The following is a 12,204-nucleotide window of genomic DNA, read 5'->3' as shown; positions in this document are numbered from 1 at the left end:
GATAAGAGGACTGCCTAAACAAGTAAAAAGGGACCAACTTCAGGAGGCGGTAAGAGATATTTTTCTTAAAGTAATAGACTCTAGCAATACTACCGCCGTAATACTGGATAGGGTCCACAGACCCCCGGGACCCAAAATGGTTGACCCTGATAGAGTAAGGGACGTAATATGTCGGGTTCATTATTTTTCTCAAAGGGAAGAGATACTCAGGAAGGCATGGCTCAAAGGTCCTATTGAATACAATGGAGTTAACATCAAGATATTGCCTGACCTGTCCAGAGCTACACTCACCCGCAGAGCCATGTTATGACCAATATTGGAAAAAGCTAAGGTGTTGGGCTTTACATACCACTGGGGGTACCCGCTAATGGTGACATTCCATAAGGATACCACATATTTTACCCTGCGATCCAAGATGGACTTGCATGGCTTATTTTAATATCTAGGCATCGAAGAGATATATGTAGCAGATTGGAGAGCAATCTTACCCCAATACTTGGAAAGAAACATCCATAGGAGGAGAGAGACTGGAAAACATAGAATTTAAAGAAGAATCACCGGGATCCTGAGAGTTAATAATTTTAGAATGAACATGATTTGCAATGGACACGAAGTTGAAAACTCTGTCTTTTTTTCTTCTCTTTCTCCCTTTTTCCTTTTTTCCTTCTCCCTCCTATTAATGGAGATAGGTTGTTACCCTCAACACCCCCCTTTTTTTTTTTTCTAGGGGTCCGTTTACCCCTTCATTTGTGGGAGGCCCCTACTCTATCCCCCTCCAAGTTTAAGAGGGGAGGGGGGGGGGTGTCTGATATTAGAAATTATGGGGGTGGAGAGGTGAATATGAGGTGAGGGGGAGGATAAGTTATGGGGGGAAGAGAAATGCTTCTCCTGTTTTTGTTTTATTTTCTTTTTCTTTTCTTTTTGATTATTGAGAATAGGAGAAAATTTCTTATTTCTCTTGTTTCTCTTTTTGGAGTAGGGATAGGAAATATTCCTAGATCCTTAATATCTATCCCTACAGACATACTCCCTTCCCTCTTTTGCTTTGTTGGGAGACCGATTAATTAGAAGGTGAGAGGAGACTCAAAAGATTAAACACACAGACACATGAATATACACAATTGTTAAATACACTTAGGCCGTTTGGCCCCTTTCTTTTTTTTTTTTCTTTAAGGATGTGTTATAAGCCGTCACAAAAGCACATGGTATGGATGTCTCCTTCTCTTCCCCTCTCAAAAGGGCAGGAAGGAGCACCCTCTTACACGTGGAGATTCCTTTTTTTTCTGGACACTTTTTTTTTTTTAATCAAAGGGAATATATTCTCACATTATTTATTTAGGTTTGGTTTGGTTTTGACCATGTTTACTTATTTTATTTATGTATACTAGCTTGGAGTGGTTGGTTGATATGGGTTTTTTTTTTCTCTTCTCCTCTCCTCCACCTTTTTTCTCTTGTTTGCGTTAAGTGGTCAATATGAGATAAAAATTATTCTATTATTGTATTGAGGGGAGGGGGAGTGGAGGGAGGGGTGGGATGGAGAGAGGGAGGAAAGAAGACATATTGTATAGCAAAAATAATTGGGGTAAGAGGATGCTTATTTATGTGGAGGTATTTTCACATTATCTACATTAGTAAAGGCGCTATGTGTTGACAAATAAATAATGTTAGAACTCTAGATCTGGCCAGACACAGGAGGGTAGTAGGCAGTACCTTGCTCCATAGATTGTCTCAATCACGGACCTTATTAGGTGAACGCAAGGGACACTTGAGAGTGTAGTGTGCATTTAAACAACAAGGTGTTAAGTAGAAGGGAGGGTGGGGTGGGTCTGGGTTGTGATTTTGGGGTTCTTCTTTTTTTTTTTTTCTTCCCTCCTCCCCCTTTCTGGTCTTACCTCCTCCTCCTATTTCCGGATTTAAATAAAATTAAATGGCAGCTATAAAGAGTATAACATTAAATGTAAGAGGCCTGAATACACCTGAGAAAAGACATATGCTATTAAATGATCTGAAAAGGTCCCAAATAGATATAGCACTAATACAGGAGACACATTTTAAAGAAACCAAAGTACCTATACTTAGATATAAAACCTTCCCATGGGGATATCACTCGACAAATAAAGAGGCTAAATCAAAAGGGTATCGATACTCATAGCCAAGAGAATGCCATGATCTTTACAAGAAACACAGACAGATATAGAGGGGAGGTTCATTTTTATTAAGGGAACAATAGGAGAGGTGAAGGTAACATTGGCAAATATATATGCCCCCAATCATAACCAGGTGAGTTTTCTCACAAGGGTTTTGAATAAATTGTCAGAATTTATGGAGGGACAATTGATATTGGGAGGAGATATAAATATTCCCTTAAACCCCTTGATGGACACTTCTTCAGGACCTTCTTCAGCCTCCCCACGTAGCGGTAAACGAGTAAGCCAAGAATTATATAAACATCAACTGGTGGATGCATGGCACCTTATACACCCCGGGGAAAAAGATTATACTTATTATTCACCCGTACATAGACTATACACAAGAATAGATTATTTTTTTATCCCTCATAGACAACTACAAGCAATTAAAAAAATTGAGATCCGGAATATTACATGGTCAGACCATGCACCCGTGATTTTACAGTACTCACTCTCTGAATCCCTATCCTTAGGGGGTAGGTTTTGGAGACTGAACGAGAGCCTCTTACAGACACCGGAGATCCTCAGGGACGTAAGAGAGGAATTAAAATTTTATTTTCAAACAAATGAAATCCCGGGGGGAGATATAGGTGTTTTGTGGGAGGCTCATAAAGTCGTGATCCAGGGGGTATTGATTAAACATGGGTCGAGGGTAAAAAAGGAGAGGGTGAAAAAAATAGAAACACTATTCATATCCTTACATGAGATGGAGAATGCACATAAAAAAACCCAACATCTAAAATTGAGACAGAAATGAATGGCATACGAAAACAGATTACTGACTTGTTAGGTTATAAAGCAAAAGCCTCCTTACAGAAAAGCCGTAAAATAGGATATGAATCAGGAGATAAATGCGGGAAATTGCTAGCCAATGCGGTAAAAGAGATGAAACTGACTACATACATTCCCCAAATATTATCACCTAAGGGAAGTAGGATATCGCTACCCAGACAGATTGCTCAGGCATTTGGAGATTATTACTCCGCCCTATATAATTTAACAGATAATTCAACAACCACAACACAGATGGAGGAATATGTGGCCTCAGCTCAAATGCCAAAACTATCGGAGGAAGCCTGCAGGGAACTGGACTCGCCTATAGAATTGACAGAAATACAACAAGCCTTGAATATGATGAAGACTGGAAGGGTGCCGGGGCCGGATGGCTTTACCCTTCAGTACTATAAGGTGTTTTTCCCGATTGTGGGTCCGTACTTGTTAAAATTTTTTAACGGGGTTGGGCGAGGATCAGTTTTCTGCAGGGACACGCTGAGAGCACATATTACGGTTCTTCCTAAAGAAGACTTAACTCTATGTGGGAGCTACAAGCCTATATCGCTCCTTAATACAGACTTAACAATCTTTACGAAGATACTAGCAGCCCGTCTGAATTAACACTTACAATCATTGATCAATCTGGATCAGGTGGGTTTTATAAATAATAGAGAGGGGAGAGATAATACCACTAAAGTATTGGATTTATTATTGGAAATAGACAGATCTCAAATACCATGTGTTTTTTTAGGCACCGACGCAGAAAAAGCGTTCGATCGCGTTAATTGGAAATGTATGATATCAACACTCAAACATATCGGGCTGGGGGAGATTGTGATACAAAGAATTCTTTCTATATATGCTGACCCAACAGCTCAAGTGAAAGTAAATGGGATCCTATCAGACCCCTTTAACAATAAAAAACGGTACGAGACAGGGATGCCCTCTATCCCCTATCCTCTTTATACTGTCCCTGGAACCCTTCTTGTGCAGAATAAGACAAAATTCGAAAAACCAAGGTATTCGGATGGGAAAGGAACAGTATAAAATCTCGGCGTATGCGGATGATTTAATATTTACAATAACAAATCCGTTAATATCATTACCTAACTTAATTAGGGAATTTGAACAATATGAGGCCACGTCAAATTTAAAGATAAATTTTAATAAGTCGGAGGCCATGGGTATAAGATTATCCAGCAACTCTCTTCAAACGTTAAAACAAAATTTTAAATTTAAATGGGCAGATAAAGCAATAAAATATTTGGGCACGTATATCCCAGCTAATCCTGATTTAGTATATGAATTTAATTTTAAACCTCTCCTGACTACAATTCATTATAAATTGGAAAAATGGAAGACGGGCTTATTCTCTTGGTTAGGGAGGTGTAAACTTATTAAGATGTCTATATTACCCAGATTTTTATATCTGTTTCAGACATTGCCTGTAAGGATCCCAATATGGTATTTTAAACAGATAAATTCAATATTTATAAAATTTATATGGGCAAATAAGAAGCCGAGGATATCAAGACTTACTTACTCTCCCAAAAAAATATGGAGGAGCAGCAATACCAGACATCCGTAAATATTATTATGCCTCACACGTTAGGGGACAAATAGACTGGTGTCGCCATGGTGAAACAAAGCTATGGGTGAAAATATAACAAACTAATACAAGGGTATCCTTAACTAGAGCACTTTGGTGTTATGAGAACTTACCCGCAGAATTAAAATCACACCAATTGATAGGGACAACTTTAAGAATATGCTCACAAATTTGTTTCCAAAATGACCTCACTTCTTACGATTCACCATTATATCCTATAATAGGGAACCCAAGATTTGTCATGGGAATAGAAGCACAATCTTTCAGGAAATTAGACAAATCGGGATGTTTCCAAGCCTCCCATCTTTTGAGAGATATTAAATGGCCTGCGTTGGAGATATTAATGGATGAGGGAGGGGACTTTAGACTTCCCTTCTGGAAAGCACTTCAACTTTTTCATTTTCTAAGATCAATCCCTAACCCACAGAGGTATAACCGTCAGCTCACAATATTTGAAGAATATTGTTTTGATTCAGGGAATACATCTCATATGTTAGCAAAAATATACTCTCTGATAAATACCCCCAAAGTAGAATACCAACTATCTTATATTGATAAATGGGAAAGGGAATTATCTTGCGCCTTACCCACTGAGCAGAGACAACAGATGATCAGTCTCGCTTTTAAATCGTCTATATGTACTAAATTTCAGGAATTAAATTTTAAAATTTTGACAAGGTGGTACTATACACCATATAAATTACATAAAATAGCGATAAATAATTCTGATAGATGTTGGCGATGCTCAGTGGAAGAGGGCACATTAATACACATTTTTTGGTTGTGCCCTGAATTATCAGCCTACTGGGGAAAAGTCAGAGAGATAATGCAAAAATTTTCAGAATTTGAGATCCCGGAAGATCCGGGGTTCTTCCTTTTACAATTGAGCGGGATACCAGGGAAGAAATATAGGAGATCTTTATTATGCCATATGGCAAATGCAGCTAGAGCCTGTATCCCTCTTAAATGGAAAAAACAGGAACCCCCAACAATCAACTGTTGGATATGCAAAATAGAAGAAATAAATAGAATGGAGGATCTGGTCCTGACAGGCCAACATAAAAGGGAAAAATATATAGGAACATGGGGAGCTTGGAACAGGTTCCTAGTACTGAATCAGGGGATAGATAGGCTGGAGGAGGATATATTAAATTCTTGAGGAATATAATAAATAAATAAAAAGATAACACGGAAGGGAAGGGAGGAGGGATTTTTTTTTTGGGGTTTGTTTTAGGTTTTATTTTTGGGTTTGTTTTATTTTTTGGGGTTGATTTGAGTTATAGAATAAAGAAGGAAGGGTGGGAGGAGTATTGCTGGAATTAGTTGTAGAATAAATAGAAGATGTAGGAACTAAGTGTTTAAGGGATATTCTGTTCAATTGTTTTGATGTTCTTATGTTTTCTTCTTTTGCTGGAATATGTTATCTCACCCGAAAAACTTCAATAAATTTATATTTGGAAAAAAAAGAAAACGATTCAAATTTGAATTTCATCTGAAAATTCGTTGCCTTATTTCAGATTCGTTTACATTCATTACTATTGTATTTCGGAAATTCCGGTACATCTGGATTTGCAAATAACAAAAATGTTATTATTGCTATAAATAATGACAACACAAATTACTAAGATGTTTTATGTACATGGTCTGTGTTATACATTTATCTTGGCAAATTTAAAGTCCCATCAATATTTTTGGACCATGTTTAATTAAAAAAAAAAAACACACTGCCTATTTTTTGCTTTGGGTAATACCTAGTCCTTTAAAGAGCATTCATTATAAAAGTAAACATCCCTTGCAAAAGGAATAGGACATGACAGTCCATAAGTCCCCAGATCTCTCCTCTATGCTGAAAAGCTTGAGATAAAAAAATAAATATTGATCTCTTTCCAGCAAAAAAAAAAGGCTTTCCAGCAAAAAAATATAGCAGTGTTTACATCTGCCGGCGCCAGAATTGGCGCTTTTGGCCTCTGAGGGTCATAAAGAGCTCTATCGTAAACCTCTGCCGCTAGCTGATTCATTCTCCGGCTCCCTGATCTCACAGGCGAGTCGGGAGAACCACCAAAGAACGGCAAAGGGGAGGGGAGTTGTCCCCTCCTGCCGCCTGTAAAAGCAATCAAGCAGCTAAACAGCTGCTATGATTGCTTTTACTTTGCAGGGAATCACTGTTTGAAAAAAAGATATCTGAATGATGCTTGCAGCTGCAGGCACCATTTAGACATCTCCAGTCAAAGTCCAGGACCTTTTATGACATCCTACTGGTGGGAAGTGGTTTTAGTTTTGGTGCACATTACCTCCCCAATTCCCTTGCATTCCACAGGAAAATTCAGCTTTAAAGAAAATGTAAGAGCAAGTAAAAAGCTTAGCTGTCAGTTTTTTTATATTTTTTTTACGATTAACAACTTCAATACTGGGCACTTTACCCCCTTCCTGCCCAGGCCAATTTTCAGCTTTTAGCGCTGTTGCATTTTGAATGACAATTGCGCGGACATGCAACACTGTACCTAAACCAAATTTATGTAATTTTTTCCCCACAAATAGAGATTTCTTTTGGTGGTATTTGATCACCGCAAGGTTTTTTCTTTTTTGCTACACAAATAAAAAAAGACCGAAAAGTTTGAAAAAAAAAAAGTTGTTTGTTTATGTTATAAAATTTTGTAAATAGATACGTTTTTTCCCTGCCCTGATGAGCACTGATGAGGCTGCACTGACAGGCACTGATGAGGAGACACTGATGGGGTGGCACTAATATGTGGCACTGATGGGCACTGATAGGCAGCACTGATATGCAGCACTGATGGGCACTGATAGGTAGCACTGATATGCAGCATTGGTGGGCACTGATAGGTGGCACTGATGGACACATATGGGCACTGATAGGTGGCACTGATGGGCACTGATAGGTGGCACTGATGGGCACTGATAGGCGGCACTGATCGACACTGATAGGTGGCACTGATGGGCACTGATAGATGGCAATCATGGGCAGCTCTGATGGGGAGGGCACTGAAAAGATCCCTGAGCCCTGATTGCCATCCCTGGTGGCCATGGGTGGGCATCCCTGGTGGTCATGGGTGGGCATCCCTGCTGGCCATGGGCGGGCAATCCCTGGTGGCTCTAGTGGTAACCCCCCAAGGGTCTGCACTGGTAATCAATGCTCTGATTACCAGCACAGACCCCCCCCCGTCCCGTCAGGAGAGCCGCAGATCGCCTCTCCTCTACTCGTGCCTGTTAGGCACGAACTGAGGAAAGCCGATCAACGGTACTTCCTATTTATTATGTGACCAACTGTGATTGGACACAGCTGGTCACATGGTAAAGAGCCTAAGTCATTAGGCTCTTTACCGAGATTGGAGATGCGGTGTGTCAGAGTGACACACCGCAGCACCGATTGCCGCTCTTCGCACACACCCCCCCCCCCTGGGGGCGTGCAGAGCGCTCTACCCTGCTGGCCAACATATGACAGCCAGTCAGGATAGTACAACCACTTTGCCACTGTCAATCTGCTATAAGGCAGGCAGCAAGTGGTTAAGCTTTGTGAATGAGAACATGTAACAAATATAAAGTATCCCAATTTTGATTGCATTGCATTATATTGTTAACATGATGACTATTTACAGTATCCAAATCAAAGCATTAATGTACATCTGCAATAAAACACTTCTCAACGAAACCACACATACATACTCCTAACCCATGACCACATATCTGTTTAGATGAAACAAAATATAAAATGTTATTTAAAAATTTAAATTCCTCATGCAATTTCTAAAACTCTCATTTCAGTTGCTATGTATAATCCTGCTCCAAAGAAACAACCAAGAAATATTTATTTTAAATTGTTTTTAGGTATGTTGTCTTAATGGGAACACTTACCAGCATTTAGTGGTCTTTTGTCACATTTGACAGCAAAAGTGAAACTACACTTTGGGCTCTTGCATGTAGCTTTACATTAGGCATAAAGATGAACAGAGCAAATTTTAAGTTTAAAAAATTGTCCCATATGCATGTAAATTTAAATGTGAGTGTCCATGGTTACACACATATAGCTGTGAATGGTGTTTTCTGTAACCTTAATAGGCAGCTGTGGTTCCCGGGTGCTACAACAAGTGCATTATACACTGTATGGCCATATGCTTAATGTACAGCCATGTGCAAGAGTCCATAGGGAAAAAGTATTCCTCAAATCTTCTAACCAGATTTCATCCATTGGTTTATTTTCTTTGTCCATGGCGTCTTACGGTTCCAGAAAAATGCCTTCCTACATCTCATCTCGTTCTTATGGAATTTTGCATGTATGTCTCCCCCTTCCCCTCTTTAATGCCTTTCTCTGTAGACTACAGAACTCAACACCAACAAGGAGATGGAGGTTCTCCACCTGAAGAATGTCACTGTTGAGGATGCTGGCCAGTATACCTGCCTGGCTGCTAACTCCATTGGGCTCACTCACCAATCGGCATGGTTGACTGTCCTACCCTCTTCTGATTCAAAAGGTACCATTTTCCATTACAAAAATGTCTTTTGTTAAACTGGACTGCAAAGCATGCTATAATTGTTTTACTACTATTTTATGTAACGCCCTTTCCCCCAGCTAGAAGAATCAAAACATGGACTGAAATTTGAGGTTTCTCATAATTCTGGCTCTTTAAGTTACATCAGAATGATCATTTTTTTAGGTCTGACATTTTTTACAGTAATAGATTCCCTATTCAGATAACTTCTAAGTCTAAAGCATTAATAACTTTACAACCCCATATATTACTAGATTGTCCTCTCTTAGTGGAAATCAAACATCCGATTATAACATTTGTATGTAGCAGTATAATATCTACTACTTATGCAAAACTAGCATGAATGGATGCTACTGTTACTTAAAATGTTAGCTGTAAGGATTTTCTTTCTTATTTTATCCTTCCTTTTCTTATTTCCTTTTCACATTCTCTTTATTCTCTCATATCCCTTTCTTTTTTGTAGATTACACACTGAGGGGGCAGAGATTACACACAGAGAGGGGAGTCATTTCACACATTAAGAAACTTGGAGGACAGCAAAGAAACAGGTTAACACATGCATGGACAGACATCAGCCATTCCCCACACTATAGGATAGGGATAAACAAAGGCCTCCCATATAACTACTCCCTGACCTTTGCTCTGCACCCCCTACCTGTAAGGCGTGATACCCCTCCATGCCTGCTCAGAGGATCATCACACTTTGTAAGCCCCCTTGTCACACCCCACCCCCTTAGGTGCCCCCCCCCAACTGGATGCTCTTGGAGCTGGTTTTATAGTGCACAGTGCCTCCACACAGTCACAAAAACATCTGCTGGGCACTGTAGGAATTGTCAGTTGAGGGAAACATCTGCCCAGTGTCACCTCCTGTCTGGCTCTCCTGATTACTGGCAACATCTAGTGGAAGAAAAGGGACAGTGGGGATAGCTTCAGATTGCAGCCAATTATTTCTTTTTTTGTTTTATCTCAACAGGTGTAAGCCCCCGTTCACACTGGGGCGACGCTACTTCGCACTGCGACCTCCGAGGTCGCGGTGCGAGCAGCGCGCCGCGACCTCGGAGCGGCCGCCACGGACTTCATAACATTGAAGTCTATGGCGGTCGCCTCCTGGTCGCCCCAAAGAAGCTCCGGACCCTTTTTCTGAGTCGGAGCGACTTGTGTCGCTCCTATCAGAACGGGTCCGCAGCTTCCCTATGGGAGGCGACCTGCGGCGACCTGTGAGGCGACCAGGTCGCCTCACAGGTCGCCCCAGTGTGAACGGGGGCTAAGGCAGCAAAAAAAAACAAAAAAACTGGAGCTCTTCTGCATACTGTATTCCGGATAGCAAGCAATTGTGACAAGTTTGAAAATGACTTGCTAAGCTATTGCTAGACATGCCAGGCCTGACAAGTTTGTTGCCCATTTGCAGAAAGTTCACATTGCATGACTCCAGATCAACTTTCTTTGCAAACATTCTGCAAGTCTGCTGCAAGTTCTGGTTCAGTTATGCTATGCAATAGTCATCCCAGCACAGGGGGTCACTGTGACTGAATTTTTATGCTGTAGACTTGCAGAGTTCTTGCTGTAGACTCACCACTGCAACTTTGCTCTTGCTAGAGACTTGCCACACAAATTTGCTACCAATTGGAAAAGTGTCAACTAGAACTTGTACTTCAAGTGCTCTGCAGGTGTACAACTTGCCAGTGAAAATGTGCAGCACGTTAACAAGGCTTCCAATTCAACACTGCCACAGATTTGTGGCAAGTTATCCTTGCTATCTGGGATTCAACATCTCGATTGGTCAGGAGGTGGGGCTTATCTGAAAAAAGGCATGGTTCTGGTGGATCAAAACATATTTTGGGTAAATCAGCAGAGTTGCTATTTCTTTCTGGATTTTAATTGTTGAAAAGTATGATATACTTGTTGAGGTTTATAAATTTCTAATCAATTTCTAATTTGAACATAAGGGAAAAAAATTACACATTATTCATTACAAAAGTGATAACATTTCATTTATCTCCTTTAATGAAGACATTGAAGCTGTTGAAGAAGAAGACTGCAGAAAGCTGTGTGCCAGCTGTCGATCCACATTTCAACACCGGACCCAAGATGCAAATCATGTCTCAGAAACTATTGAACACATGAGCCAGAAAATCAATGAATTAAAACAACAACTGAAATATTTGGAGAATGAGTACAAGAAATATGTGGATGTTAAAACAAGCTAGAACAATGTTAAATAGCGATGGCTAAAACAATGTTAAATAGCTTACAAAGTTATTTTACTTTCAGATACCTATGTTCTGCACCCCAGGTCATAGTACAGATATTAATGGAAACTACTTAAAGCATACAATTTAGAAATAAATAAAGGTAAATTTAACTAGTAATTTCTTGTATCGACTATTTGTTTTTAATTTCTCATTTTGTAATGATTGTAATAAGTAATAGAGGGAACAATCTCTGGATGATTTTCTGAACAATAAACATTTCTGACACTTAAATTTGTTTTTTACTCTTGAGAAACTATAATCTGCCTGAATGTAGTAAGTGGATGGAAACATAACTAAAGACAAATAGGCTGGTCACATTGCAAGGGAAGTTGCACTTTGCAAGGGAATTACTTAGGTGCTGTGGTGAAATTCTATTTAGCAAAAAACAAACACTCCATCGTGTGCAAGGAAAAAGAAAAGCAGCATTTTTGCTTGCACATGATTGGATGATGGAAATCAGCAAAGCTTGATCTTATTACATAGTTACATAGTTTGTGAGGTTGAAAAAAGACATCAGTCCATCCAGTTGCTGTTAACCGTACATTGTATACCCCTTTATGTTGTGGTCTTTAAGGTGCCCATCTAATAGTTTTTTGAAACTATCGATGCTCCCTGCTGATACCACTGCTTGTGGAAGAGAATTCCACATCCTTACTGCTCTGACAGTAAAGAACCCCCTACGTATTTTAAGGTTAAACCGTTTTTCCTCTAGTTTTAGTGAGTGGCCACGTGTCTTATTGTATTCCCTTTCCCTAAAAAGTTTGTTCCTTATGCTAGGGTCCTCACCAGTACAGTATTTGTACATTGATATCATATCCCCTCTCAAGCGTCTCTTCTACAGAGAGAATAAGTTCAGTGCTTGTAGTCTTTCC

General features: G+C 39.8%; 1 protein-coding gene across 1 annotated transcript in view; it reads left to right on the top strand.

Annotated features, from left to right (window-relative positions):
* LOC309552787 (fibroblast growth factor receptor 1-like) overlaps positions 1-11,287 on the top strand; it is a gene marked incomplete at both ends in the record, with an annotated part of 55,102 nt that extends 43,815 nt beyond the window's left edge. The window contains 2 exons of the mRNA XM_082253701.1: positions 8,906-9,062; positions 11,091-11,287. Coding sequence (XP_082109827.1) covers positions 8,906-9,062; positions 11,091-11,287 — 354 coding nt within the window. The remainder of the gene's footprint in view (positions 1-8,905; positions 9,063-11,090) is intronic.
* Positions 11,288-12,204: the final 917 nt, after the last annotated feature.

The sequence above is a fragment of the Pelophylax lessonae genome, assembly GCF_965119305.1.
Source record: "Pelophylax lessonae genome assembly, chromosome: 4".
Taxonomy (NCBI): domain Eukaryota; kingdom Metazoa; phylum Chordata; class Amphibia; order Anura; family Ranidae; genus Pelophylax; species Pelophylax lessonae.
The sequence above is the reverse complement of the archived record's forward strand: the minus strand, read 5'-3'. Positions and strand labels throughout refer to the sequence as shown.